The sequence below is a fragment of the Coturnix japonica genome, chromosome 17 (genome assembly GCF_054131305.1).
Source record: "Coturnix japonica strain WE chromosome 17, WE-NBRP24, whole genome shotgun sequence".
NCBI lineage: Eukaryota > Metazoa > Chordata > Aves > Galliformes > Phasianidae > Coturnix > Coturnix japonica.
Genome location: NC_140679.1, coordinates 15,976,444 through 16,002,973, shown reverse-complemented (window position 1 = coordinate 16,002,973; position 26,530 = coordinate 15,976,444). Strand labels below are relative to the sequence as shown.

At 61.6% G+C, this 26,530-nt stretch overlaps 2 protein-coding genes across 5 annotated transcripts; one reads left to right on the top strand and one right to left on the bottom strand.

The window, feature by feature from the left end:
• Positions 1-1,053: 1,053 nt before the first annotated feature.
• On the top strand, positions 1,054-5,737 carry YARS1 (tyrosyl-tRNA synthetase 1). Of its 2 annotated transcripts, none has more exons than XM_015883300.3 (14): positions 1,054-1,101; positions 1,214-1,278; positions 1,566-1,712; positions 1,784-1,959; positions 2,127-2,256; positions 2,420-2,500; positions 2,841-2,933; positions 3,039-3,174; positions 3,366-3,451; positions 3,578-3,713; positions 4,027-4,121; positions 4,267-4,460; positions 4,585-4,726; positions 4,945-5,737. In XM_015883300.3, the coding sequence occupies exons 1-14, from the start codon at positions 1,086-1,088 to the stop codon at positions 5,053-5,055; spliced, it is 1,608 nt and encodes a 535-aa protein (XP_015738786.1). In that variant the 5' UTR covers positions 1,054-1,085; the 3' UTR covers positions 5,056-5,737. The 2 variants fall into 2 exon arrangements, with proteins under 2 accessions (XP_015738786.1, XP_085374650.1); XM_085518524.1 differs by having other exon boundaries at positions 1,054-1,105.
• Positions 5,738-5,987: 250 nt separating this feature from the next.
• Positions 5,988-24,554, bottom strand: NHSL3 (NHS like 3). Of its 3 annotated transcripts, none has more exons than XM_015883285.3 (7): positions 24,197-24,554; positions 12,048-12,203; positions 11,757-11,812; positions 10,575-10,692; positions 10,122-10,238; positions 7,122-10,004; positions 5,988-6,865 (listed from the first exon to the last, which is right to left on the bottom strand). In XM_015883285.3, exons 1-7 carry the CDS (start codon positions 24,420-24,422, stop codon positions 6,843-6,845), a joined length of 3,579 nt encoding a protein of 1,192 aa, XP_015738771.3. In that variant the 5' UTR covers positions 24,423-24,554; the 3' UTR covers positions 5,988-6,842. The 3 variants fall into 3 exon arrangements, with proteins under 3 accessions (XP_015738771.3, XP_085374631.1, XP_085374632.1); XM_085518505.1 differs by lacking the exon at positions 24,197-24,554 and adding an exon at positions 19,024-19,264; XM_085518506.1 differs by lacking the exon at positions 24,197-24,554 and adding an exon at positions 13,172-13,493.
• Positions 24,555-26,530: the final 1,976 nt, after the last annotated feature.

The window sequence follows — 26,530 nt, the reverse complement described above, 5'->3', positions numbered from 1 at the left end:
AAACTGGGGAGCATCATAAATCTCCATCAGACGTGGAGGTCAGGCAAAGCCAGCACAGCCTGCAGGCACCACGCATGGCTGCACTGAGTGCTGTGGCTCTGAAGGGCAGAAGTGCAGAGCAGCTGGTGGTGCAGCTCCATCCCATATGCACAACTGCAACGAGAATGGCTATGAAGCAGTTCTCCCAAAGCACAGATGTTTGGGTGGGAAACGGGAGTTTTCACGTTCAGAGAGAGGGATGTTGTTTGTTAGTTTGTCCTTCCCCTGCCCTCCTAAAAATAGGCCCATCCAGCCCATCCTGCTGGGGGCAGGAGCAGCAGGGAGCTCACGTTCAGTGCCAGGAGTCACAGTTATAAAAGGAGCCTCAGCGTGTCTGCAGGCTGATACAGAACCAAGCAGAATTACTGAGGAGGATCTCATCAAGAAGGATATGATTCCATTTACTGTTGAATGAAGGGCCATAATGAAGCGTGAATGCTAACAAACGGTCAGCTGGCAGGCTTCCTTTGTGGTCAATTATCAGTTTCAGCCACCCATTTCCAAACAGATGCTCAAATCACATCTCATTTCTACATCTGCTACAACGCAGCCTCAGCAGCATTCAGATTCCTTTGGGGAGCCGCAAATAAATTTATCCATTCCAATTTAACTGGAATGGATACTGGAATGGGAGGGAGAGCAACCAGAGCCGTGGGTTAGCTGTTGTTCTGCATCTGCCATACAAATGATGGAGGCAAAAGGGCTGCAGATCTGGATGCAACGGAACCGGCCGAACCCGGCGCTGTTCGGCTGCTGCCACCTGCCGGGAGCCGCAACCCAGCGCCCCCAGCCTCAGCCGGAGCAGCCCCCGCAATGCTCCCTATCAATATCGTACGGGATGAATATGAAGCGCTTTATGGCTTTGGGAAGCTCTTGGGTTCTGGATCCATTAGACAGTGTTGGGGTGCCGGGCTGCCGGTATCACTCTGACCATGTGCCGTGTGTGTGTATCGCTATCCGGGACTCCGAACCGGCACATCGACTGCTCGGTAATCCTCGGGAGGAAGTGACGTCAGAGAGACACCGGCGAGCGCCGAGTGGGGCTGATGCAACCGGGACCCGGTGGGTGAGAAGGAGCGGGGGAGGAACGGGAGGAACGGGGAGTAAGGGGCTCTATGGGGAGTAAGGGGCTCTATGGGGTCTATGGGTACCGCTAACACGTCCCGACCCGCAGCCGCCGCCATGGAGACCGCGTCCGGCCCGCAGGAGAAGTACCAGCTCATCACCCGCAACCTGCAGGTACTGGGTGCGGGCCGGGCCTGAGCGCGGACACAGGGAGGGGCCTCGGGCCGGGCCTCGGTGCTGGGCCTTAATGCCGGGCCTTAATGCCGGGCCTCAATGCCGGGCCTCAATGCTGGGCCTCAATGCTGGGCCTCAATGCTGGGCTCAATGCTGGGCTCAATGCTGGGCCTCAATGCTGGGCTCAATGCTGGGCTCAATGCTGGGGCCTCAATGCTGGGCCTCGGTGCTTTGTGCCCGGTTCCCGGTGCCCGCCCAGCCCGGCCGCTGTCGTGTCTCTGCCCCAGGAGGTGCTGGGTGAGGAGAAGCTGCTGTCCATCCTGAAGGAGCGGGAGGTGAAGATCTATTGGGGCACCGCCACCACGGGCCGGCCGCACGTCGCCTACTTCGTGCCCATGTCCAAGATCGCCGACTTCCTGAAGGCCGGCTGTGAGGTGTGTGGGTGGATGGTGGGTCCCTGTGCATCCTGTGGCCATCACAGTGCTGACTGTCCCCTCTGTTCCAGGTGACGATCCTCTTTGCTGACCTCCACGCTTACCTAGACAACATGAAGGCCCCCTGGGAGCTGCTGGAGCTGCGCACTCGCTATTATGAGAATGTGATCAAAGCGATGCTGGAGAGCATTGGGGTGCCCCTGGAAAAGCTGAAGTTTGTCCGAGGCACAGACTACCAGCTCAGCAAGTGAGTTCTGAGTGCCTGGTTCTCTGTGATAAGCTGGGTTGGGGCTCTGCTGTCATTCAGGGAACAAAGTGAAAAAAGTGAAGGTGCCTCCAGTCTGCTCTCAGTGGCCATTTATGTGAAGTGACTTTTGCAGCTGCTGGTGCTGACCGTGCTGTCCCTTCCCACAGGGAGTACACGTTGGATGTGTACCGTCTGTCGTCTGTGGTGACACAGCACGATGCAAAGAAGGCAGGAGCAGAGGTGGTGAAGCAGGTGGAGCATCCTTTGCTGAGTGGTTTGCTCTACCCGGGCCTGCAGGTGGGTGTTGAGGCTGCCTGGCACAGTATGTATGCTGAGGAGGTGCTGGATAAAGCCAGCACTGTGCCTGGGCAGATCCTGGAGCACAGGCAGGGCCTCCAAAGGCTGAGTGAGCTGAAACATGAAATTCTGGGGCTGAGCTCAAGGCTCTGTTTCTCCTCAGGCCCTGGACGAGGAATACCTCAAGGTTGATGCACAGTTTGGAGGAGTTGATCAAAGGAAGATATTCACCTTTGCAGAGAAGGTAGGAATGGGAGTGTTTGAGTCCCTTGTGACTCTGATGGGGGACTCAGATTCTCACTAATCCATTGGGAGAAACATCACTGTGATTTCAGTGTGTGTCACAGGGCTCTTAGCAGCTCTTGCTGCTGCTCTTCTTGTCCACGGGGCTCTGGTGTATTTGCTAGGCAAGGCTGCCACCTGTTCCTGGCAGTGGCTGTCAGGAGCATGTGAACCCATGATAGTTTTCTGGCTCTTGTTGCCATGCTCAAGGTTATCTGGAGCCAGGAGCAAACAGGGAGCATGAGTTAAAGCTGATCTGCAAAAGAGCATTGTCCATGACTTACTCCCTTGCATTTTCCCAGTACCTTCCTTCCCTGGGCTATGCCAAGCGCATCCACTTGATGAATCCAATGGTTCCCGGTCTGACAGGCAGCAAAATGAGCTCATCAGAAGAGGTTGGTTCTTGAGCAGTGGCTGAGGCTCTGCAGGAGCACGGGCTCGTGACTGGGGATGAAGAGGCAAGAAATTAGAAAAAGGGCTATGGAAGTTTCTTCCTCCAGGACTCAAAAATTGATCTTCTGGACCGCAAAGAAGATGTGAAGAAAAAGCTGAAGAAGGCTTTCTGTGAGCCAGGGAATGTAGAGAACAATGGTGTCCTCTCCTTCATTAAGCACGTCCTCTTTCCCCTCAAGTCAGGTAAGGGGCTCCCTTAAGGGCAAAAGGAGGGGGCAGGAGTGTACAATTACTGACACTGGCTGCACCCTGCACACCCTCTTGCCAGCTCTGCTGCAGCTCCTTTAGCTCTTGGCCAGAGTGGGGTGGTTTATCTGGCTGAGCCGGGGGAGCCTCCCCTGGGATTAATTTGAGCCTTGATCTGTGATTCACAGAGTTTGTGATTCTGCGAGAAGAAAAATGGGGAGGTAACAAAACATACACAGCCTATGAAGCTCTGGAGAAGGACTTTGCTGATCAGGTGAGTACAGCAAGGGACTGAATGCCTCCCTTGTCCCTGAGGCTCCCACAAGCTCTTTGGGAGGGCTCAGAGTAGCTCTGGGAGCTGGAAATCCACATTGGGACCTGTCTGCTTGTCACGATACAGGTTGTGCATCCTGGAGACTTGAAGAACTCTGTGGAAGTGGCCCTGAATAAACTGCTTGACCCCATCAGAGAGAAATTCAACAACCCAGAGCTGAAGAAGTTGACCAATGCGGCATATCCCAACCCATCCAAAGCAAGTAAGGAGCTGCTGGGGGAAATGGGGCTCTGACCTTGTAGGGCTGGGTAGGAGGGAGTCTCTCTAGGGCCATTCCTGGAGAGTATTTGCAGGGTGAATAAAGGCCAGTGCTGCTTGTCTGCCTCAGTGAGAGATGGCAGAAGGCAGCTCTCAGAGTCTGGCAAAGTGGAGGAGGGACTGCTGTGGTGTGTGCAGACAAATAGGGAATTCAGGAGCTTCCAAGTCGAGCAAGTGGGGGTTATTGTGTGCTCCTTAGGCTTGGCCAGCTCCCAGTGTTTAAGGTGAATGGTGCAACTGTTCCCCTTGTACTGTAGAGCCTGCAGAGAAAGGCACCAAGAACTCAGAGCCAGAAACTATTGTCCCATCTCGGCTGGATATCCGTGTTGGCAAAGTGATCAGTGTGGAAAAGGTATGGGCATGATGGTAAGAGGGGATTAACCTTCCCACAGTGTGAGAAGGGCACTCGGTATATGAGGAAAGGTGAAGGGGAGGGGTCTCCTTCTTTCTTTTTTTGTCACCCCTTCTCTGCTCCTTACCTTGCTTTTACTTGCCAGCACCCAGATGCTGACAGCCTGTATGTGGAGAAGATCGATGTGGGTGAGCCTGAGCCCCGCACTGTGGTCAGCGGCCTGGTGCAGTTTGTCCCTAAGGAGCAGCTGCAGGACAGGCTCGTGGTGCTGCTTTGTAACCTCAAGCCCCAGAAGATGAGGGGCGTGGAGTCACAGGGCATGGTGCTGTGTGCGTCCAGGTGAGGGGGGGAATCAGAGACGTCCCTTACAGGGCTGCAGTCTGGATCCTCAGAGCCCAGGGGTACCAAGGGGCAGGTGGGCACTGCCTGGGGGTGACTCTATTTCCTGTGTACCTCTCTGCAGTGTGGGGGAGCCACGGCAGGTGGAGCCCCTGGACCCGCCTGCTGAGTGCTGTGCTGGGGAGCGTGTCTACGTGGAGGGCTATGAGGACGGGGAGCCTGACGATGAGCTCAAGCCAAAGAAGAAGGTGTTTGAGAAGCTACAGGTGAGGGGCTGTGCTTGGGGCTGGGCCACAGCACAGAGCTGTCGAGCTGAGGGCTGGGGCTTCAGGCGCTGAGTAGGGCAATGCTGAGGGCCATGTGGATGCCACTGTTCCCATCACTGGGTGACTTCAGTTTGTTTGCTTGCTGCCCGTGTCAGGCAGCATCCAAGGCAGCCCCAGACTGGGGGGTCTGACCCCCATTCCCCTGCTCTGCTTCCCAGGCTGATTTCCGCATCTCTGAGGACTGCATCGCTCAGTGGAAGGAGAGAAACTTCCTGACCAAACTGGGGAACATCTCGTGTAAAAGCCTGAAGGGGGGGAGCATCAGCTAACAAGCACCAGAGCCACGGCTCACGCCTCCTGCCTGGCCCCTCCACCCCTCCATCCAGGCTCTCATCCCCAGTTTCTGCCATCTCTTTCCCCGGAACCTTGAGCAGGGGCCTTAGCCCTTGGGACCTGGCAGCTCTGGACCTGAATTTGCAGTCTCCCACACACTGTAATAGTGAGAGGCTGCTGGAGAGCTGGCCCAAACATCTTTGCCTTTGGTCTGCTCAGCCTGCATCAGTACCTCTGCTGTGGGCCAGAGCTGGGGCCTGGCAGTGGCACCACATCTAAGGGACCTGTGTTTCTTGTGCCCGTGTCCTCTGGCTCATCACTGAGGTCACTGGCTTGCTCCCCGTTGTGCCATGGACTAGAAAGCTGCTCGCTGGTTGTATCTCTGGCACAGCATGTGCAGGCACTGCCATGAGGGTTGAAAGGGAAAGCTGCTTGATCAAACCTGTGTTGCTGCTACCAGGGTTGGGGACAGCTGCCTGGCAGCCAGGTAGCTCCTGTCCCCTGCTCTGTGCACAGCCCACCTGGGGCAGGGGCTGCAGCTTGTGGGCCAGGAGCCCAGGCACCCCCCTGCTGTACCAGGTCTGACCTGAGTCCGGGGCGGGGTGGGGTGGTAGGCCTTTAAACACTGACTCGGGAACCATCTGTCTGTCATAAACCCCAAATAAATTGTCAAGCTGACAGCACCTGGGTGTGCCCATCTGTCCGGGGAGAGGTGGCTATGCCTGTCATGTGTTTTAGTGCTGCCAGGAAAAGCCCAACATGGAGCCCAAGTTCTGCCCCTCTGTGGGGACCAACAGGCCGAGATCCAGCCCCTCTGGGGGGGTCTGTGCACCCCAGAGCTGCACAGCACTGAGATGCAGTGAGATGCAGTGAGGCTGTGGTTGGCAGCAGCCAGGATCAAAGCCAGAAAGCACAGGAGGCACTGAGCTTCGGTCATCATCTTTACCAGCCAGGTACAGAGCTCTGAGGGGCTACTTGGCGGCAGAGGGTTGTTTGGTTTTGGTTCATTTTTTGTTGTTTTTTTTTTGTTGTTGTTTGTTTGTTTGTTTGTTTTTCTTACAATCAAAGAAATCAAAATGTGACCAAAGTTTACAGAAACAAATCAAGGTTCCACCCCAGAGCCCAGGGCCTGAATAGCAGCTCATTGGGCTCCTGCTGCAGCCACACTGCTACCAGCTGGCTGTGCCCAGCAGCGGGGTGAGCTGTGGGCAGGGAGCAGTGCTGGCCCAGAGACCCCTCGTGCTTTTCTCCAGGGCTGCAGCCCCGTTCCACTCCATCCAGGGCTCCGTCTCACGCTGCTTCTGCTGCCCAACTCCTCCCAGGGGCGGCCATGGCCGAAGCCTTCCAGTTCCTTTGTCCAAAGTGCTTTGATTTCTCATGGGCCCAGCTGGCTGGGAGCAGGATGGATCCAGCTCTGTGCTCAGGCAGCGCCGTCCTCTTCCCATGTTCTCACCTGTGTGGCTGCAGCCCCTCGCCCTCCTCTCTGTGCAGCTGCTCTGCTCCACACGCGCAAACCACGCGGCAGCGCAGCAGGGAGGAGCGCTGGCTCTGGGCGCAGGACTCGAGTCCAGTAAAAAAAAATAATGCAAAATAAAGCTGTAGTACTTAGGAAAGTGAAACCAACACCATTTTTGCATAAATATCATCAAGGCCATGGAGGCTAAGGCTGTTTGCTTCCTGTGGTAAGTTAGTCACCAGTTCCACACTCATCCGTTGACCTGCCCAGGTCCCTGAGAGATTTGGATTCCTGTCTGCGGGGGCACAAGTCCAGCAGCTCCATCCTTCAGGCCGTCTCTCCCTGTCTGTCTGCAAGGCAAGAGGGAAGAGCCCATCAGGACCCGCTCCTGCAGCTTCCCACAGACCCACCCCTGCTCTGCTGTCCTGGTGTCCCACAGCAGCCACAATGCAGCCTGTGCTGCGCTGGGTCCCCCCGCCATGAGCACCCACACTCAGTTTCATTGGCTCTGGCACCACCCCCAGCATTGCCGTAGCCCTCAGCCAAGGAGCCCCCATCACACACAGAGATCTCAGCCTGCACCCCCAGCCCCGCAGTTCTGCATACCTTGTGCTGGTGGCTCTGCAGCTGCAGCACTCCTGCCCTCAGCCGTCCCCACCGGCTCACTGCCCGTCCCGCTCTTCTCCTCCACTGCCACTGCCTTGACCTTCCCATCTGGTGCAGGGGAGCCCAGCGCCTCCGGTGCCTTTGGGCTCAGTGGTGATGGAGATGGAGATGGCCCCAGGCCGAGCGAAGGCTTCTTGGCGACAGGAGGAGGCACTTTGCCAGGCTTTCTGTGCGCCGGTGCCTTGCCCTGCTGAGCAGCAGCCGGGGCTGCCGAGCGCTGCCCGGAGAAATTCATCAGCTCGGTGACCAAGTTCCTCTTCAGGTCGGCCTGTGCCTCAGGGGATGAGGGAGTCTCGATCACCAGCTTCTTGGCGCTTTTGGCGAAGATGAAGCTGGCGGTGGAGGTGGGGGATTTGTGCCTGGGGGACAGCTGCCCATCGGCAGTGGGCACCTCCAGGCCAGGAGGGGCCGTTTTACCACCCAAGGATTTCGTGGCCAGCCCAGAGGCCTCAGCAGAGGACACAGCGGAGGCCTTGAGCTGCACAGCGGCGTGCAGTGGGTTTGAAGGCACCGCATCTTTGGCAGGATTGGGCTGCCGCGTGGACAGGGCTCGCCGGATCGGCTTCTGCGGCACCGCGCGCTCCTCGGGCACAGCGGGCGGCTCCACGCTGACGGAGCGCAGCCGCACCATCTGCAGCAGTGAGGGCGTGACGATGGGCAGGCTGGCGTCCTCCTTGGGCACCGGGCTGCTCTTGCTGCGTGATGCTGGCTCCTTCTTGCTGTCTGCCCGGGAGCCATTCGTCGCCTTCTTAAGGCAGATCTGGGGTGGTAAAGCAGGAGCTGATGGTGGGGGGAGAGGTGGGGGTGGGGGCACGGTGACCCCAGGAGGTGGTGTGGTGGGGGACAGCGGTGAGCCCTGCTGCTGGATGCACGGGGAGACGGTGGTTGAGGAGGAGGAAGATGTGGTGGCCACGCTTGGTGCATGGTTCTGCCCAGCTGCTGGGGTTGGCACGGCATCAGGCAGGGGCAGGCTGGAGAAACAGGCTTCATCTGGAGGGGGGAAGTCTGCCATGGACAGGTCGTGCTCCTCGGGGGCCGGGGGAGGCGGTGGGGGCCAGGTAGCCTCTGTGGGGGCCTCGCAGGCAGTCTCAGGGCTCACCTCTGCCTTCTTGGCCGGTGGAGGAGGCGGGTGGTAGGCAGGAGGTGGTGACGGCGGCGGTGATTTGGTGCTGGGTTTGGTGGAGGGCTCCTGCCCTGCGGCACTGGGCACTGATGGGTCTGGTAAAGGGGTGAGGGGGCCGGTGGGGGCAGTAGGTGTCTGGGGCTTGGTGGGCGGTGGGGAGAAGGGAGCAGGCACCTTGGGATGTGGTGGGATAACGAACCTATCTGAACGGCTCTGCACGCAGTGCGGTGTCTCAGAGGGCACTGGGTCTGAGGCAGAGGAAGAGATAGAGGTGAGGGAGGAGGAGACGGACAGCGCAGGGGACTGTAAGGAGCAGACCCTGTCCGGCTTCTGGGGCTGGACCCTGCCTGGGGATGCAGCTGGGGGTCCCAGCCCCTTGGTGGGCAACGTTGGCGTCCCGCTCTGGCTGGAATATCCACTGGAGGGTGACATGGTGCGGTCAGAGCCATCTGGGCAGCTCCACTTGGGCTGAGCTGAGGGTTCCCTCAGCACCACTGTTATTCCACGCTCCCCAGGGCTGCCCCGCGAGGTCTTGGGGGAGTTGGTCCCAGCCAGGCTCTCAGAGCGGATGCTGCTGGTCTCACTCAGTGATGTCGATGAGAAGACCTCATCCTCAACCGTCGGGCTGAAGGGCTCAAGGTGTTGTGACCAGGGCACGTCGCTCGCCTGCTGTGGCCGCCGGTTGGGCCTGGGGGGCAGCCCCAGCACCTTGTTCTCCCCCTCCACCTTTTGGTGCAGTGAGAATGTCCTGCGAGGGGGTGCCGGCGGCTTCTTCATCTTCCTGAGGGAGACGCTGCGTGCCGAGGAGCGCTCACTCGCCAGGCTGCCCGTGTCCGAGCCCTCTGCCTGGCTGCTGGTGCTGAAGGCAGGGGATGTGCGACCGCTGCTGCCGCCCACACTGCGGGGCCCCACGGCCAGCAGCCCGTGTGCTGTGTGCACCGCAGCCACGGCAGGCTTGGAGCAGGCGCTGCTGAAGCTGGCAGAGCTGTACACACTGATCTGATCAGTGTCAGAGCGAGGTGCTTTGTCGGCTTCACAGCACAGCCCAGCCTCAGCCTGCCGGCGGTCGGAGCCGCCCTGCGAGGAGATGGTGGAGCTATTGGAGACGATGGTCTCGGTGGACTGCGAGTGGCTCCAGTTGTCGCTGGAGGAGGAGGGCTCACGGCTGCGGGTGCTGTGCTCCGAGAAGCGGGTGAGGGAGCGCACTGAGGCTGGGCTGGACGACACCAGGCTGCAGCGGCTCAGCGTCCGCACGCTGCTCCTTGTCAGGGCCACCACGTCCACCATAGGCGGCAGGATGGCGTTGGGAATGATCTTGGACATGTAGGTGCCCTGGGGTGAGATGGACATGACGGGGCTCAGCAGCTCCGGGGGGTTGGCGCTGGTGGTCATGCCTGGCACGGCCAGAGACTTTGGCCTCGCCATAGGTGACAGCTTGGCCGATGTCTTCCTCCCCAGCAACGTGTCGTCGTAGTAAACCCGGTCAATGTGCTTCTGCAGGGCTGTGTCTGTCTCCTCCAAGGCTCCCAGGCGCACACGGGCACCCCCAGGGACGTCCAGCGGTGGCAGGTTCCCATCGATGGTGGGGATGCGGACAGCGTCACCGGAGACCTGGCCGCCATTCAGCAGGGGCTGCGGTGCCTGGCTGCCCACGTGCCCATCTGCAGGACGCCCCCTGAGCTCACGGCTATTCCTGAGACCTGGGAGCGGGGAGAAGTGAGCCAGGTGAGATCTCGAGGCAGATGCACCCAGATGAGGTAAACAGAGCCCCAGGGATGGCAATGAGCCCTACTACAGCCCTTTGCTCGTGCACTTACCCAGCTCCTTCTGGACGTGCTGGGGGATGCCCAGCACTGTTGTCCTCCTCTCCTTCCTCTTCCTGCTGGCCTTCTCTGAAGATCTGGAGAAGGAGTCATGTGGTCGGAAGGTGGAACCTGTAAAAGGTGTGAGTGAGCCCAGCTGGTGTGACATGAGCCCTGTGCCATGTGTCCCTGATGTCTGCAGCCCAGTACCAGCTGCTGCTCATGCACCCGGCACAGCCCAGGGAGCATCTGCAGCCAAGCAGGGAGGAGACACTGTGTGCCCGTCTGTCCCCTCACCCAGCCCCACCCCAGCACCCGTGGCAGCCTCTGACTCAGCCAGAGCTGCTCTCTTCCCTCCAAAAGCCCCCATATCCCTGCAGCGGCTCTGAGCCTTGAAGCCCCCCCAGGGATTCCTGCTGCCCCCCAACCCCTCGCACCCACTTGGCTCCTGGCCCCACAGCCCGGCACCTTTCCGCTGGATCATCTCGGAGCGGATGGAGAGGGCGTCCTCAGAGGCGCTGTCGGTGATGCAGGAAGCCGCCTGGCTCCGTAAGGACACGCTGTCATCCTCTGACAATAGGCAGGACTGCGGGGGACACAGTGGGCTCAGATGGACCCCAGGCTGGGGGAAGGAGCGGCCCTGTCCCCTCCAGGCCCCTTTTCTGCCGCAAACTGACTCCACAGCCCAGACAAAAGCTACTCCGAGGGCCAAAGGCTGAGTCAGCCACACCAGCAGCCAGAGTCCTCCCACTATGAGCAGGGCCGGGAGCAGCCCCAGGGACCCTACACAGCCCTGTAGACCCCAGAGAGCAGACGAGCCAGGTCCAGCAGGGCAGAGGGGCTGGCACTGCCCTGTCCCCACACCAGAGGGAAGCATCATCCTCATCACCACTAAACCAAAACCACCCCAGGGCTGGGGCAGGTTATGGGGTGGCAATGCCAGGGGAAATGCGGCATACACTTGCCACTCTGGGTTCACAGTTTTGTAATGGGCATGGCTTTCTGTGCCACCCTCATCCTTCCAAAGCATCTCCCAGAGGTCAGGACAAGACACAGCCCCATGAATCTCCTCTCCAAACCCTCCCCGCCTGCTTCTAATGGGTTAAGGTGGCTGAGAGCCAAAGGGAGGCAGCAGTTTAAGCAAATACACGTGGGTGAGGCGCTGGGAGCGGGGTCAGAGCCCAGGGAAGAAGCAAACTCCAGCTCAGCCAAGAGAGTGGGAGTTTCTCATCCGTCAGCAGCCAGGGAGGGGCCCCCCCCATGGGGCTGGATGTGGCCAGCAGACCCTGTCACACCATCCCATCTCCTTGCCTCCCTGAGCACTGCTAGGGGACACCAGTGGGGCAGACAGGGGGGTCAGAGGGACATAAGCATGGTGGGGGCCATAGGCAGAGCCACAAGAGGCAGGGCATGATGCACTGACATTGAGGACAGGGACAGAGCCTCATCACGGGACAAATGGGACAACACTGAGGGGGACACAGCCCATTCCTGCCCTGCAACCCCCCTCTCCTGGTCCTGCAGCCATATCCCTGCCCCCTCTGGGCTGCAGTGCTGCCCTCTGCTCTGTGCAGGGTGTAGGGAGGCTGCCCCGCTCACTTTACGCCCCACAGAGACCCTGGCAAGGCCGGATGGAGCTCCCCTGCTCACCTGGAGGCTGTTGGTGTCCCCGTGGTCCCAGGCACTTTTGGTCTGCTTCTGCTTCTCTGTAGGAGGAAGGAAGGGGATCAGTCTGCAGCTGCTGAGCCCAGCAGCACAGCCAGTGCCCCCCAGGGCAGCGGGGCAGCAGCAACTGGTGCCACCCCCAGTGCTGGACTCTGGTCACTCTGCAGCACCGCCCACATGGGCAGGACAGCCAGCTGCCCGGGGCACTGGGGACACCAGCCCGCAGCCCTGGGGACACGGCCCTGCAGCGGGGGCCCTCAGGGCTGCAGTACGTACCTTGGTGCTGCAGGGATTTGAGCCCCTCGCGGGCCTGGTTGTGCAGCTCCTCCAGGTGCGGGGGCCGTGTGCTGGGGAAGAAGACGTTGTCGGGGCATTCATCGCCTGGTTTGTACTGCACACTCAGCCGCCGGTCGTTCTCAGTCTTGGCAGCACCTGCAAACACAGAGGGGTCACCCACCCAGCCCCCCGCATGCGAGCAGCCCCCAGCCAGGCTGGATGCAATCTGCCCATCAGCTCAGAGCACAGGACCAGCCTCATCCCTCCAGCTCTGCCTGATCGATCAGATGGAGTCAGGCTGTCTGCGCTGTGAGATGCGGCGTTTCCCCCCCGGCAGCCAGCACAGAGCTGGTCCCCATTGGGGCTGCACCTGGCAGCACTGGGGCAGGGGGGCACAGGGACAAGGGCACAGCCCAGCTCGCTCCATCCACCCTCGGCCGCCTGCAGAGCCTCCAGCTCTTCCTGCCTGGAAAAAAACAACTTCAGGCAGGGAGGGGAAAGGAGGGGAAGGGAAGGGAGACAACAGGAGGCGGAGGGGCTGGAGGGAAACACTGCGGGGATTCCGGCACCCACTGCTCAGCATCCACTGCCAACCGGGACAGCCGCTGCCTTGTCACACCCAGGCTCTGTCCCCAGCACAGCTCACACCCGGCCCCAGCCACGCTCTGAAGCTCCGGCACACAAAGAGCAGGCCATGAACAATGGAGCCGGCCCACCCTGCCGCACAGCCGAGCCAGCTGCCTCCAGCAGCACCCACAACACTGCAAGGCTTGGCTGGGTGCGGAGCACACATGGAGGGTCTTCAGGGACCCCCTACGCTGGGGAGCAGGGATTCAAGGCGACCACAACCCCATCGCACTGCCTTGCCCCTAAGAAATGCCCCCCCACTGCTGGCAGCCCCTCGCCTGACCCCCACCCGCATGGGCTCAGCTGCTTTCGTGCATATGAGCTGCGCCCAGCACGACCCCGCGGTGAGAACCGGAGCGGTGACCTTCGCTGCCCTCCTCGGGTCGGCAGCTGCTGCAGGGACCCCCCGATGCACGCGGGGCTTGGGGCACTCCGGGGTTGTGTAAGGACAAGCGAAGCGCTTCTCCCTCCCTCCTCTCCTCCTCGTCCCCACTCACCCTTCTTCTTGAAGAAAGCCAGAAACGAGGAGAGGTTCCTGCCCATGAAAACCACCATGGTGGCCAGGAGAAGGGTCTGCTCCCCGCGGGAGGGGGGGCTCCTTCGCCCCCAGCCGAGGCTCTGCTGCCGCCTATCGCGCCGGGGGCGGATGCTGAGCCCACCGCTCTTCCCCCCCTCGCCCGGCCGTGCCGCAGGACCCGGCTGCTGGATGCCCGGCTGGAGGATGCTCGCCCGGCGGAGCGGCTGCGCGGGGAGAGGCCGGAGCCGGGGGATGGGGGGGGGGACACGCGGCGGCAGGAGGGGACAGCCCGGCTGCTCCCGGTGCTGGGAGGAGGAGAGCAGGGCCCCTCCTCTGGCCTCCCGCTCGCCCCCAGCCCTCCCTCCCCTCCTGCACGAAGCGGGGACGCGCTCTGCCTGACACGGGGCTGAGCGCAGAGAATCCCCCCCCAAATTTCTGTGCTCGGGGGGAATCCTGCCGCATCATCCACATCAAACACGCCTGGTCCCCACTGGGCACAACAGCTCTGCAAACCGGAGTGCTGGCCTTCACAACGGGGAGGAGCTGGGAGGCTTTATGTCCCCAGACATCACCCCCTGGGATGTGCTGCAGCGTGGCAGGTAGGGCCGGTGCCCCCACGTCCCCACCGTGTCCCCCAGCACGGCAGCGTCATGGTCACTGGAGCCTGTGGCACTGGGGGATAACCGGGCTCCAGACCAGTCTAACCAGTAGCTCCAGCCGCTGGGGCAGGTGGGGAGGGGGGGAGGGTTGGCAGCTGCAGCGCCCACGCACAAGGGGATAGAACTGCAGGCAGAGGCAGGGAGCACCCACACCTCTCTGCACCCACTGTTGGGCTGCCCCGCTGTGCAGACACTGCCAGGATCCCCCTGTGCTGCCAGATGGGCGCAGCATGTATCCCATGCAGGGAGTGACGGGCAGACCCCCAGGGCCCCTCGTTGCCCCCCTACATTGAGTGATGGCAGCCCAGCCAGGTGTGATGGGGAGCAGCTCCTGGGGCACCATGTGGGGTGAGAGGTGGGTGCTGAACTTTGCACCACCACAGCGCTGACCCCACCAGTGTCACTTGGGACCCCACCAGCACCACGCGTCCATCCCACACGCTGAACCAGCAGCACCATGCAAAGGCAGCTCCCCATGGGCTGTGCAATGAGCTTATTGCAGCCAAACACGGGCAGAGCAGTTACTCAATGCACGGATGGGTTGCACTACAGGCACTGCCCTGACCTGGCAGTGGCACAGCACTGTCCCACAGCAGGGCAGGATTGGCCCCACAGCCCACACAGTCACCCAGAAGGTGCCGGCAGCCACAGGCAGACACTCACAGCTCTTTTCTCTGTGCAAAGGGAAAAGGGCCATAATGAAAGGGCTGAGGGTGCACAAAGCAGGCAGCACGTGCTGCACCAAGCGCTGCCCTCTGCTCTGCAGGCAGTGCATCATGAGCAGCAGTGCCAGCGCGGCTCAGGGAGATGCTGCGCTGCAGGAAGGGGTCAGCATCTACGGCAGCAAAGGATGGAGCCCAGCACAGGGGATCCCAGCACAGCACAGGGGATCCCACAGCAGAGGCTGCAGCTGCAGCCCACACCGGCAGCAACACGCCCGCGCAGAGCTGGCGCCCCATCCCATCCCTCTCATTCCTTGCGACGCACCCTGGATCGACCCGTCCCCTCCAGGCTCTGCCGCTCCAGCCTGGCACACACGTGCCTCATGTGCACGTGGCAGCCTCATCCTGCAGCAGGAGGATCTGCCCGGCTTCCTGCCCAGGACAGGTAGGATGGCCCCAAGGGTGGTTTCCCTGTACAGGACCTGGTGTCCAACAGGTGAAGCACTGCTGACAGCAGGGATGGTCTAGAAGGAGAGACCAGGGCTGAGACCCCAAAGGAGCACAGCTGGGTCCACTCAGCTGAGGATGCTGCAATGAGATGGTGCTGGCACCACTGCAGGGACACAGCTGAGCCACGGGGCTCCCTCTTTAGGGTGAACCACAGGGAGAAACCCTCCACTGCCTGGCTAAGGGGTGAGCGCTGGCTCCGTGCTCCACACTGCGCCTGCACCTCCTGCAAGCAGCGGGCTGGGCCACCATCCCCAGGTGTGTGCATCCATTGCTGCCTGCACTGCACTGCCCCGACTTGCCTTCGGGTCCTGCGGCGGGGAACAGGCAGCGCCCGCCCGGCACCACTGACTCACCGGGGAAAAATGGGGAGGAGGAGCAGGGGAGCTGGCATGGGGGCTGCGAGGTCCCAGAGGAGCAATGGGAGGAGATGCTGCCCTCCCTTCTGTGTGGCACTGGGGACTTTCTGCACCATGGGGCATCAAACGGTGCTTGTAGGCGACACCCAGCTGTGCAAACGTGGCTGCTGCTCAGGGACAGCACAGTCCCTCCGTGCCCAGAGCGCTGCAGGATCTCCCCACCCTTATTGCTGCCCCATCTCCACACAGGGCCTACACAGTGGGACTGAGCTGCCCCAAGGCAGGACAAGCACACAATAATATTGATGGTGGCTTTGGCCACACGGCCCCTGGCTGTCACACAGTGCTATCTGCAGGGTTACAGCCTGCCCTGCTCCTCGCTCCAGGGCTGATGTTCCAGCCAGGAAAACATCTTCACAAAGTAAATAAACAGGACCCGGATGGCGCTGCTGGCTCCGTTCTCAAAGACAATCCCATGCAGAGGCAGAAATAAAATTAATTTTGAATGGGAAAACAAACACGGGTCTTTTTCTTCCTTTCAATTAACAGCGCAGAAAACTTCCACGAGAGCCCCAGGCAAGTGAATGGCCACAGCGAAGCAGGCAGGGATGGGATGGGAGGAAAACCCCACCCGGGGCTGAGCTGTGCTCCACAGCTGCTGCCGGGCAGGAGCACAGCAATGAAATGGGGACAAGCTGAGCCACAGAAGCACAGTCTGTGCTCTGGTCACACAACACACTGCAAAGCCGCGGTCCCTCCTGGGCTGCTCCATCCCTCAGCCCCATAGAGCTCATAGGCAGCACAGTGCCCGCTCCCAGCCCATTGCACGGGGCCTCCTGCCGTGTCCCCACCCGTGCTCGGCCCCTCCTGAGAAGCCACCAAACAGGTTTGAAGGTAAATAGAGTCTGATCCGAGAGCCGGATCCGAGTGGGAATGGCCCAGACAGAGCGCGGGCAGACAGCGGGCGAGGGGAGGCTGGGGGTGAGCCCTGTGTGTGGCAGCCCCCAACTGCGGGCACACCTCTGTCACCACCTCCCTCACCTGTGAGCCAGGCCAAGCTGTGCCAAAGTCCAGAGCTGTTAGAACTGCATCCACTGAGCCCCTGCCCTGCACCTCCCACACACCCCTGCCCGGTGCTGCTGCCACTCACTGCCCACATCCATCCCCACCATGCGTGCCATCATGCCCTGTGCTTGCAGGGACCGAAGGCAGCCTGCAAATGTCAGCCGTGCCTGTCACAGCAGGTCCTGCGCTCTGCACGGGAGCAGATCCAGGAAAGGCTTAGAGACAAGACCCTGCAGGTTCCTCCACACACGGCAGCACTGAGGACTCCCAGCAGCGGTTCCTGCAGCCCCATGGGCCCAGCTGGCTGCTCAGCACTGCTGGGCACAGCCTGGACCTGTGCCACGTTCCTGCACCCTGACTCAGCAGGGCCTGGCGGGGCTGTCCTGATAAGGAGCCGATAAGAGGCTTCGGTCTCCATGGTACCCAAGGACTGCCAGGGACCTTCCCCACTCAGCTCCTGCCGTAAGGAGCCCAGAGAGGAGCAGAGGGGATGCACCAGGGTTACATCCATCCCCTGCTCAGGCACAGGGAGGGGTTGAGGATGCGGTGACTCACACCATGGTGGGGAGCAGGTTGTGGGCAGCTCAGCCTCCTGCCAACCCCTTCACACGGCTCCTGCCCTTTGAGATCTAAAGGCATCGGGCAGCCACACAGCACCGGGCTCTGCTTGCCTGCACGCCCTATAGCCAAAGCACCAGGTCTGGAATGGCCGGCACAGACTGAACCCTGTGGGAGTGGAGAAGCACAACAAAGCCCAGGACAGGGAGGTCACACGGCAGCAGCCAGCGGGTCCAGGGAGGAGCAGTGCAAATATTCTCCGAAAGCACATGGCTGGCCAAGCAAAACTCCTGCGGAGCCCAGCAGCAGCAGGAAGCGCGTCCAGCCCCAGCCACACCAACCCACCCCAGGAGGACCAGAGGGTGGCGGTGGGGCTGAGCGGACAGAGATGGGGACCACAGGATGCTGCCGGCCTCACCAGCACCGAGACATGGAGCATGGCCAGCACCACAGCACGGAGCATGGCCGGCACCCTGCCCCCAGCCCGGGATCCCAGCTGCGCCCTCCGAAACGCTGAAGCGACACAATGCAAATTCTTTGGCTTTGTGGCCGCCGCGCCGTTTCCATGGAGCGGTGGCAGAGAACAAACAGAACTTGCCCCATGTTTTCTCAGCGCCTTCCACCCCGTGCCCTTCAGCCCTCTTCACCCATCCCAGCATCTGCCTGGCGCTGCTGCACCCACCGTGCACATTTCGGGCCCATCTGCCCACATTACCATGGCGCAGCCAACCTGAAGCCCCCAACCTGCAACCCCAGGCCTGTGGGGGGACATTGAGTGCGACCTCTGGAGCAAGGCACGATGCTGACAAAGCAGCCAGGCTGGCAGGAAGCTTCCTTCTGGGAGAGAAATGCCCCAGCCTGGGGATGGATACAGGATGGGACCAGTGGGACCAGGGGCTGCTCAGAGCCCCTCATAGGGCAGCACAGGGCTGGCATGGAGCAGGGGACCAGTGCCCAGTGGGACCAGCACCAATGGTTTGATGGAGAGAAGACTGCAGGGAGAGGGGTCACGAGGAGCCTGCAGGGTGGGAGGTGCTCGCTTCACCTCCCCACCATCTGACTCCTTGGGACTTGTTTGCTTTGCTTAATACCCATTCGATTTCAACAGGTAATTGATGGTGTGGATAAATGAAGGCTTTGTCACAGACATTACACACCTTTTACCCCTCAGTTATGAGGCTGAGAACACACCATGCGCGTTCCCAGAGCCACCCACTTTGCAAACCCCGACCTGTCCCTGTGCTCCAGAAACAAATGGACCTGCAGATCCCCTGCAGGGCTGAGCCTTATGGCTGCCCACTGTGCTCCACAGGTCACCTCTGAACCACATCTTGCAGTTTCACACGGCTTTCTTGCACGCTGAGCCCAGCCAGGGACCTGAATCCAGGCTGTGACATGTTTGCCTTGTGACAAGAGGGACACTGGGATGCCAGCAGAGTTGGCAGCAGAGCCCCAGTGCTGGCTCTGAGCAGAGAAGGATGTGGTGGTGCTGGGGACATGCACCAAAGGACACCAGAGCTGGCACACACCACAGGAAGGGGCTTCAGTATGCAGGGAGTGCAGACAAGCCACCATACAGCCCTTAATGCCACCTCAGTCCCACCAACCCCACCTGTACCAGGCTAGGAGCACAGTCAGGTCCCCTCCCCACCACATGCAGAGGACAGGGGAACAGCTTAACATCAGCAGGACAGGTCAGCAGCCTCACTGCTCACAGTGCCCCAGTCTGACAGAGTGATGAAGGGGGCTGTCAGGGACCCCAAGGGTCTGATAACCCCATATACGCATCCAATTCACACGGGACCCTCCCTTTGATCAAAGGGCTGAGCTCCCTCTGCCTCCTCCAGTCTCCTGAACCACATCCCCAGCAGCGATGGAGTCAGTACCCCCAGCTACATAGTGAGAGCCCCCACCATCTCCCCATCCTCACGGGATGCAGTCTGCTCCCCCAGCTCCATCACTCTCCTCTACAGCCCCCCAAGGGCACGGATCCAGCCGCCAACGCGCCCCCCCAGCTCCTACCTGCCCTGGGCTTCCCAGCCCGACCCCACGGCCAGAGGGAGCCCGCGGGACTCCTCTTGCGGTACGCGTTGCCCATGGCTCCGATCTCACCCTCCACCGCCTCCGGGTGGAGGATGCTGCGACCCTACATGGCGGTGCAGAGGGGGCTGCCGGGGGGGCCCACAGCTCAGGGCTCCCGGCCGCCCGCTCCCATCGCTGTGGGAGCCCAGCTCGCAGCCGGTTGTGCCGGAGCCAATGGCACAGGAGAGGAGTGGCCTCCCGGGAGATCCCAGCCCCGGATCGAGGTGGGCGCTGTGGGTGGGACTGCAGCCATAGGGGGGTACGCCCCCCCCCCCCAGCCCCACTCTGCTCCGTGTGTTCTGCTACCTGTGCTTCATTCTATTGACACAGCGCCCACAGCCATCCCGGTAACACCAAACTGAGCCCACAATTTCTGCATGTCACCAGCACAGCTCTGACACTGCGGGAGATACACCCCAGGGTGGGGGGGGTCCCAGGACCCACAGCCCCAGGGGTGCCCTCCATCCTGACCCCACAAGGACAGCAACGTGACGAAGTTTCACGTATCTGCTGCCCAAATCTATGGCCAGAGCCCACCCGGCTGCACGGGGGCATCACTGCAGCACCTCGCGCTGCCGGCACTGCAAACCCGCCCCCTCCTCATTAATCCCAACCCCACGGCCTCGTGCTCCAGCCGTGCACTTGTGCAGGGCAGGGCAGCTCCGAGCAGCGCTGCAGCGATTCTGCACAGACAAGCCCGGAGCCGGGCGGCTGCGAAACGCGTGGGCACGGCGGGCAGCCCGGCCGTGTGAAGGGCAGCTTTACCTGCTGGGTTTAATGAGAAAATGAAACGCTCTGAGGGCAGGGAGGGGTCAGATGGTCACGGGGTGGGCAATTCCTACCGGCGCTGTTTATGTTCCTTTGGTGATTCAGCGGAGGTTCGGGTAAATAGGAAGGATGGTTTTGTGGGGAAGGCGCAGCACAACTATGGAGCTGATGGAAGAAATTATCAGCCGGACGCCCCGCGCCGACCTCCCGAGGTGATGCACAATGCTTCACCTTTGGACTTCAGCCTCCTCCTCTGCTGTGGAACTCGCTCTGCTCAGGTTCCCACCAGCACGAGGCAGGACAGAGAGCACTGCGGACGGAGCCTGACCCCATGGCACTGCATCAGCACGGCCCACGGCTGCAGCACCCTGCTGAGGGCACTGAGCAGCCATGGGACTCAACCAGGACACGGACACACAAGCAAGAGGCAGAGCTCCCAGCTCAGCAACACGGGGTGACTCCACTGCACCCCACATCCTGGGGCTGCTGCTTCAATGCAGACACACAGACCCCTGCACTGCACGCTTCCCCCTTCTGCCATGACACAGCTTCACCAAGCACTTCTTGAAGCATTTTCACTTCTCTCCCTGCAAAAACGAGGGGGCTGGAGCCTGCAGTGCTGCCCCAGATACAGGCAGACACTTCCCTGTTGTTCCAGCACCCAACTCCTTCTGAGCAGCCATAGCACTGCGGGGGCTCCAGCAGGGAGCAGAGCCAAGGTCAGAGCCAGCCCCACCAACAAGAGCAGGGTGGAGGAACAGGGAGATGGACAACAAGGTACAGATCTCATCATTGCTGCACAGCCAATCCTGGTGTGGTCACACACTCTCCAGGGGGGCAGCCCACACCCCATGGGGCCAAGACCCCCATGTGCCCACAGGGAAGGATCAGTCCCCACGCTGACCCCATCACGGAGCAAACAGAGCAGGAGCCGCGCTGCCTGAATGAGAAAGGAATTCAGCCCTTGTTCCCTTAATGGGGAAGCAAAGCTCAGAAAGGCAAAGGTGACACAAAACCCAGCTTAAGATCCCCAATCATTAACAGCAATACATAACCAGGAGGGTTTCACATTAGTTCCTGCTGCAGCCGGAGCTGTCAGCACTATGTGGCTCCTGGCCCCGGGGCACCGCAGCTCTCAGTGCAGGACTCAGGGCTCTGCTGCTCTGGCAGGTGAAGGATGTTTCGCTTCATCCCTGCCCAGCTCCTCACCCTCCACTGGCCCGAGTTCCCCCCGGCGCCGGAGACGAAGTCAATGATGATATTGTCTTATGAAATAAAACCTTCCTTCTAAAAGGAAACACGACTCCGCTGAAATGGTTTTATCGGCTCTTACGGAACGTTATTTGCAGGAGCAATTCCTGCAGTTGTCTCCAGGTGGAATAGCTGTGGTTGAGGACACACCTCTCTTTGTTCGGCTCCAGGCCCGGCCGGCGGATTCCTGCTGCTCACATTTTCTGGACTGTCACTCTCTGCCTTCTGCAGATTGAACAAATCCGAGGAGCTCAGCACTGGGAGCACAGCACTGCACTGCCACCTCCCCACCACCTCCTGCACTTCAGCACAGCACAGCAGCTCGGGACAGGAACAGTGACAGCAAATGGCGACAGCAGCACTGTGTGACAGAGGAGATGGGGGACGTGGGGGGCAGAGGCAGCGAGCTGCTCTCAGAGCAGCACACACAGCCCCACAGCGCCCAGCCCTGCTGCGTGCCTTCAAAGCTGTGCTCTTAACCCCAGCACTCAGAAGTCTGCTGCTGCCGCACGAAGCTGGCATCAAATGTGAGAAGCCAGCGCTCAGTGCTCCTGGCACATCGATCCCTTTCCTTTGCTGGGGAATCACGAGTGATGGGAGGCTCATACAGAGCCATAGCCAAAAGCTGGGCTAACACCCCCAGCACACGGCCATGCAGCAGCCCGCTCACAGCCCCCAATGCAGCATACAGCACTGCTGAGGGTTAAGAGGCTGTCAGCCCCCCGCGGGTCTGCAAGCTCTGCTTGCACAGGAAGAGAGAAAGCTTTCAGCTCCCTCGTTCCCAACCAAAACACCTCCTGCAGACAGCAGGAAAAGCAGCCGCACGGCGCTGCAGGAGCAGAGGGCCCTTTGCTTCACCCCAACCCCACATCCCAAGGGCTGACAACACCCCCAGCTCCACAACATCAGGGCAATGCACACCCTGTGGAGCGAGTGGTGCTCCGTCACTGCAGGCACCACAGAAGCACAGCAGCTGCAGGAGGGCAGAACGACCCAAGCGATGGCTGCAGCTCACAAGCACTCCTCCAGCTCACACATTTCTCTTTTTCCATCTTCCAGCCGCCAACGCACGTTGGAGCAGTGGAAGTGCCTGTGGCCGTCACCCAAGCACTCATGGACGCTGCAGCCACTCCTCCAGGCTGTGCTGGGCCCGAGAGCATCCAGCAGCAGAAGGTTCCAGCCCCCACAAGGGCTGCCCCTGCCCGGTGCCATTTCCCTGCTGAGATCCACCCGTTGGGATGATGGCATCCCTGCTCTCCCCAGCCCAGCAGTGTGAGCAGACAGAGCTGGGATCTCCCATCAGATGTGCCACGGGGCTGATCCAAAGTGGAACAGTTTCCATCCTGCAGCTCCCATGGCCTCAGCAATGAGCAACCCAGACCCTGCTTAAGAGCTCCCCCACCCCACAGCTCCCAGCTCGATGTCTGGAATCACTGCCAGGTTGGGCCGAGCCCGCAGCTTCACACAGCACCCGGCGCTGCCGAGCTGTGCACCCACATTGCGCAGCACTGCGAGGACATCACTGCACAACACGGAGCTGCTCGGGGAGCACCGCAGCCCTGTTACAAGGGGAAGGACGGCACGCAGCACCCGCCCGAGGTCAGCAGGGCCGCAGCACAGCCCCGGGGATGCACAGAGCCGGGCCGCAGGCGGTTCAGCAGGGTGGGGCTGAGTGCTGCAGCCAGCCGGGTGATTCAATCCTGCATGTGCTGCCATCGCCGCACGTCCACGCGCTGCCCCACAGCGCAGCACCCAGCAGCAATGCAGGAAGTGCAGCAGGGACCCCACGGGGCACAGAAACCCACAGCACTGCCACCCACACGGGGACGCTGCCCGGCCCCACACCGTGGGTGCTGAGATGCTGAACGTGCAGCCAGTGAGGTGGCAGCACCCACTAACACAGCACGGGGAGCAGCCTGGAGCAGTGAGTGATCAGCGTGTGAGCAGTAAAACTTCAGGAAAAATAATTAATTAGAAAAAATAATAATAATAATAAAAAGGTTTGACAGAGCTGGAGCAGGCGCTCCTGCAGGGCGGAATAGAGGAACATCCATCACATGCTTTGGCACGACTCGCTTTTTCTGCTCAGGTTTCAGGCTCGCAGCGTCGCACGCTCCGTGTGCTGCTCCCAGGCAGCACCTCAGGGACCCCCCGCACAGCCCGGCCCACGAGACCCCCCCTCGCCTTTCCCTCCTTCCTTATCACGCATCTCAGCGGCTTCTTGGAGCCGCGGTTCTGGGGATGAACCCCCCGGGGCAGGAGGGAATTCCAGGTGAAAGCATCAGGGTGGCACCGAAGTGACCGAGGAGGGGACACCGCCGTGTGACACAGCGCAGGGTCGGGGCTGTGCCGCCCCTCCTGTGAGCAGAGCACGGCTCAGCCCCGCACCTCCACGCATCGCACCCTGCGGGCGGCTCCAAACGGGGACACAGATGGGACACGGAGGACGGCGGCGCGTGGGGACGGGGCCACACCGAGGACAGGAAGGGCCACACCTGGAGCACGGCAAACACCGGGCCCAGGAGGAGGAGGAGGAGGCTGGCGTGCCTCCAGGACTCCCTCAGCCCCAGCGACCTTCTGACTCAGCGCAGAGCCACAGCCGACCCAGCGAACCGGCAGCAGCCCTCGGGGCAGCAGCGAAAGCGCACCGGGGCCCGCCGGGTCCGTCCTGCTGCGGTCGCTGCCACCCCAGACCCTCCCCCCCCCAGCAGCCGCCGTGACCCCGCTTCGGCCTCTGCAGCCACCAGCACCGAACCCTCTTCTGTCAGCTCCTCAGTCACCTCTTCAGCCCCTCCTCAGACAGCCCCACATCGACCCCTCCTCTCCCACCCCCTGCACTTCGCCTCGGCCACCTCCACGGCCGCCACCCGCGGCTCTTCTCAGCCACCGCCACGATCGCCCCAAACTCCACCGCCGTCACCGCGACCCCTCCGGGTCAACCCGTCCAGGACCACCTGCAGGGCCACCACTCCCCCTCCTGCCCCACCTCCCACACGCCCCCCGGGACCCCCCGGATCACTCACACCACGACGACCACGTCCCCCCCAGGTCCCCCCAGCGCTCCCCCCTCGCCCCCTCCGGCCCCCCCCCTCACCTGCTCCGCTCAGCTCGGGGCTCGCAGCCGCCGGGCTCCCCGCCCTCCTCTTCCTCCTCCGGCCCCGCAGCCAGCTGAAGGCCCTCCGCAATCCGCCCGCTTTGCTGCCCTTCTTCTTCCGGGGGGACACCTCGGCAGGGCCGGGCTCGGCCTCGCCGCCCTCCGCAGGTGCACGCGGGGCGGACATCACCGCTGCGGGCAGAGCCCCGCGCCGCCCGCTGCCCATAGGGCCGGGCCCGCCCCGGCTGCGGCTCCGGCTGAGGCTGCGGCTCGGCCCCAGCTCCGGGCTCCCGCCGAGCGTACGGCGCCGACGGAAAGTTTCTCCGGAGCCGGAGCCGGGGCGGAGCCTGCGGCCTCGCCGGGCTGCGGGAGGATCCGGCCCCGGCCCCTCCGCTCCGCCCCAACGCTCCGCCCGTGCGCAGGTGGGGACCGCGGCCACGGAGCCACCTGCGGGGCCGGGGGCTGGGAGGGATGCGGGACGGAGCTGGGAGCGCAGCGGGGCCTTCCAGGGAGCAGCCGTGGGTCTGGGGGTCTCCCCAGCAGCAAACATCTCCTCGAGAGGGACCACCAGGGGTTGTGATGCTCTCCCTGAGAGCAGCCGGGGGTCTCCTCGGGACCATCGGTGCGTTTAAGGGTCTGCTCGGGTCTGCCAGGGGACCCGAGGGCGTCCCCAGCGCCACCAGCAGATCTAAGGAACAATGTCTCCACTCGCAAACTGCAGCAGGTCGTGCTGCTGGGGGGCAGCGGGGGGCACCACAGCCCGGCTCGGAGCTGCCATCCCTGCAGGAAAGCGGGAGGTTTCTGCCCGCTCACGGCCCCGCTGGGCTGAGGTCCCCGTGAGGATGCGCTGCTTAATGGAAAAGCTGCAACGCTGCTTTGAAAACACATCCTCTTCCCGGAGGCTCACACACCGCCTGGCTGCGCGCCCAGCGGATTTGCCAATGTCTGGAAATGACTAGAAGAATTCACGAAGCACCCAGCCCGTCCCCAGTGCAGGATGCCCGGCACGCCGCTGTCCCGTGCGGGCGGTGGGACGGAGGGCTGCGCTGTGCTCCTGAGCTCCGACAGATCCCAACGTGCTCAGCGTTAACGCGACGTGGCGCTGAGCCCCGCCGGCTCCTGCAGGACTGTGGGGCTGGAAGAGCTCTCCTGTCCCTGCTTCTCATTTACCCCACTGCCGCTCTGACCCCTGACCCAACCCCAGTGGATGCTCGAGTGTTGGGGCAGCCGTTCCCAGCACCTGCACCCCGTTCTGGGACAGCCCCGTCCAGCTGGGCGGCCTTTGGGTTTTCGGTGACCCCCAACAGCGTGTGCTGCTCTGGGGCAAAGCTAATCCCTAATCAGGGCGTTTGTGTTGACTTTCTGCCACCGGCTCCAAGTTCTGAGTCACGAGCCTCCCAAAAAGATCCTGTTTCTCACATCTCTTCCCTCCTCAGATGTCAGCAGAACCAGTTTGAAAAACATTTTTGCACGCAGTTATGGAGCACTGTCCAATGAGACAGTGAGGATTGGTCGCTCTCCAGGGAGAGCTCTGGGCAGAGGGGGCAGAGAGGCTGTTAGTGGTCACTGGGCCACAGAGACGTGCACACACTTGTACACACGCACACACACACATGCAGAAACACACATATATGTGCACACACCACAGTGGGCATCGCTGGGGCAGAGGGGACCATCCTATCCCAGGGATGGTGCCACCAGGCCGAGCAGCCTTGACACAGATGTTTGAAGCTGGTATCTGGGTTGTGCCAAGAGATAACACAGCAGCAGTGAGGTTCAGAGCTGGCAGTGTTGGGGGCTGCAGCTCTGTGCCCCTACAAGGGACGGACACAACATGCCCAGCTGGGCCAGCACCCATCCTGCTGCAGCTGTGCTGGTACCGGTGCTTTCCTGGTGCCTCACTGTGGGCAGAGCGGTCCTGGCACCAGATAAGCAGGAGCTGCTGGCGCCTGCAGCCCAGGGCAGGGTCTGACCCCGCTGCCATGGAGCTGCCAAGGTCTCTGCAGAGCCGCGAGGACGGTGCCTTCGGGCTGCAGCTTTCATCTCTGCCCCAGCTGGGTCTGTGCCCACACCGCCCTCCTCCTCTGTCCTGCCGGTGACCTTGTGCAGACCCTGAGCATCCTTATCTGGGATTTCTGAGGTCTGAGGCAGCTGCAGCATTTCAGCAGTGGGAATGGGGTTAGACCCAGCTCCACAATGTGGCCACGGCCATCATCCCACTGCAGCATCCCTGCAGTGGCAGAACCTCAGCTTTCAGATGGGGAAATTGAGGCAGGAGCAGAGCAGGTGCCCTCTGGCCGGCAGCAGGACAGCGCAGCAGGCACTGAGTCTCAC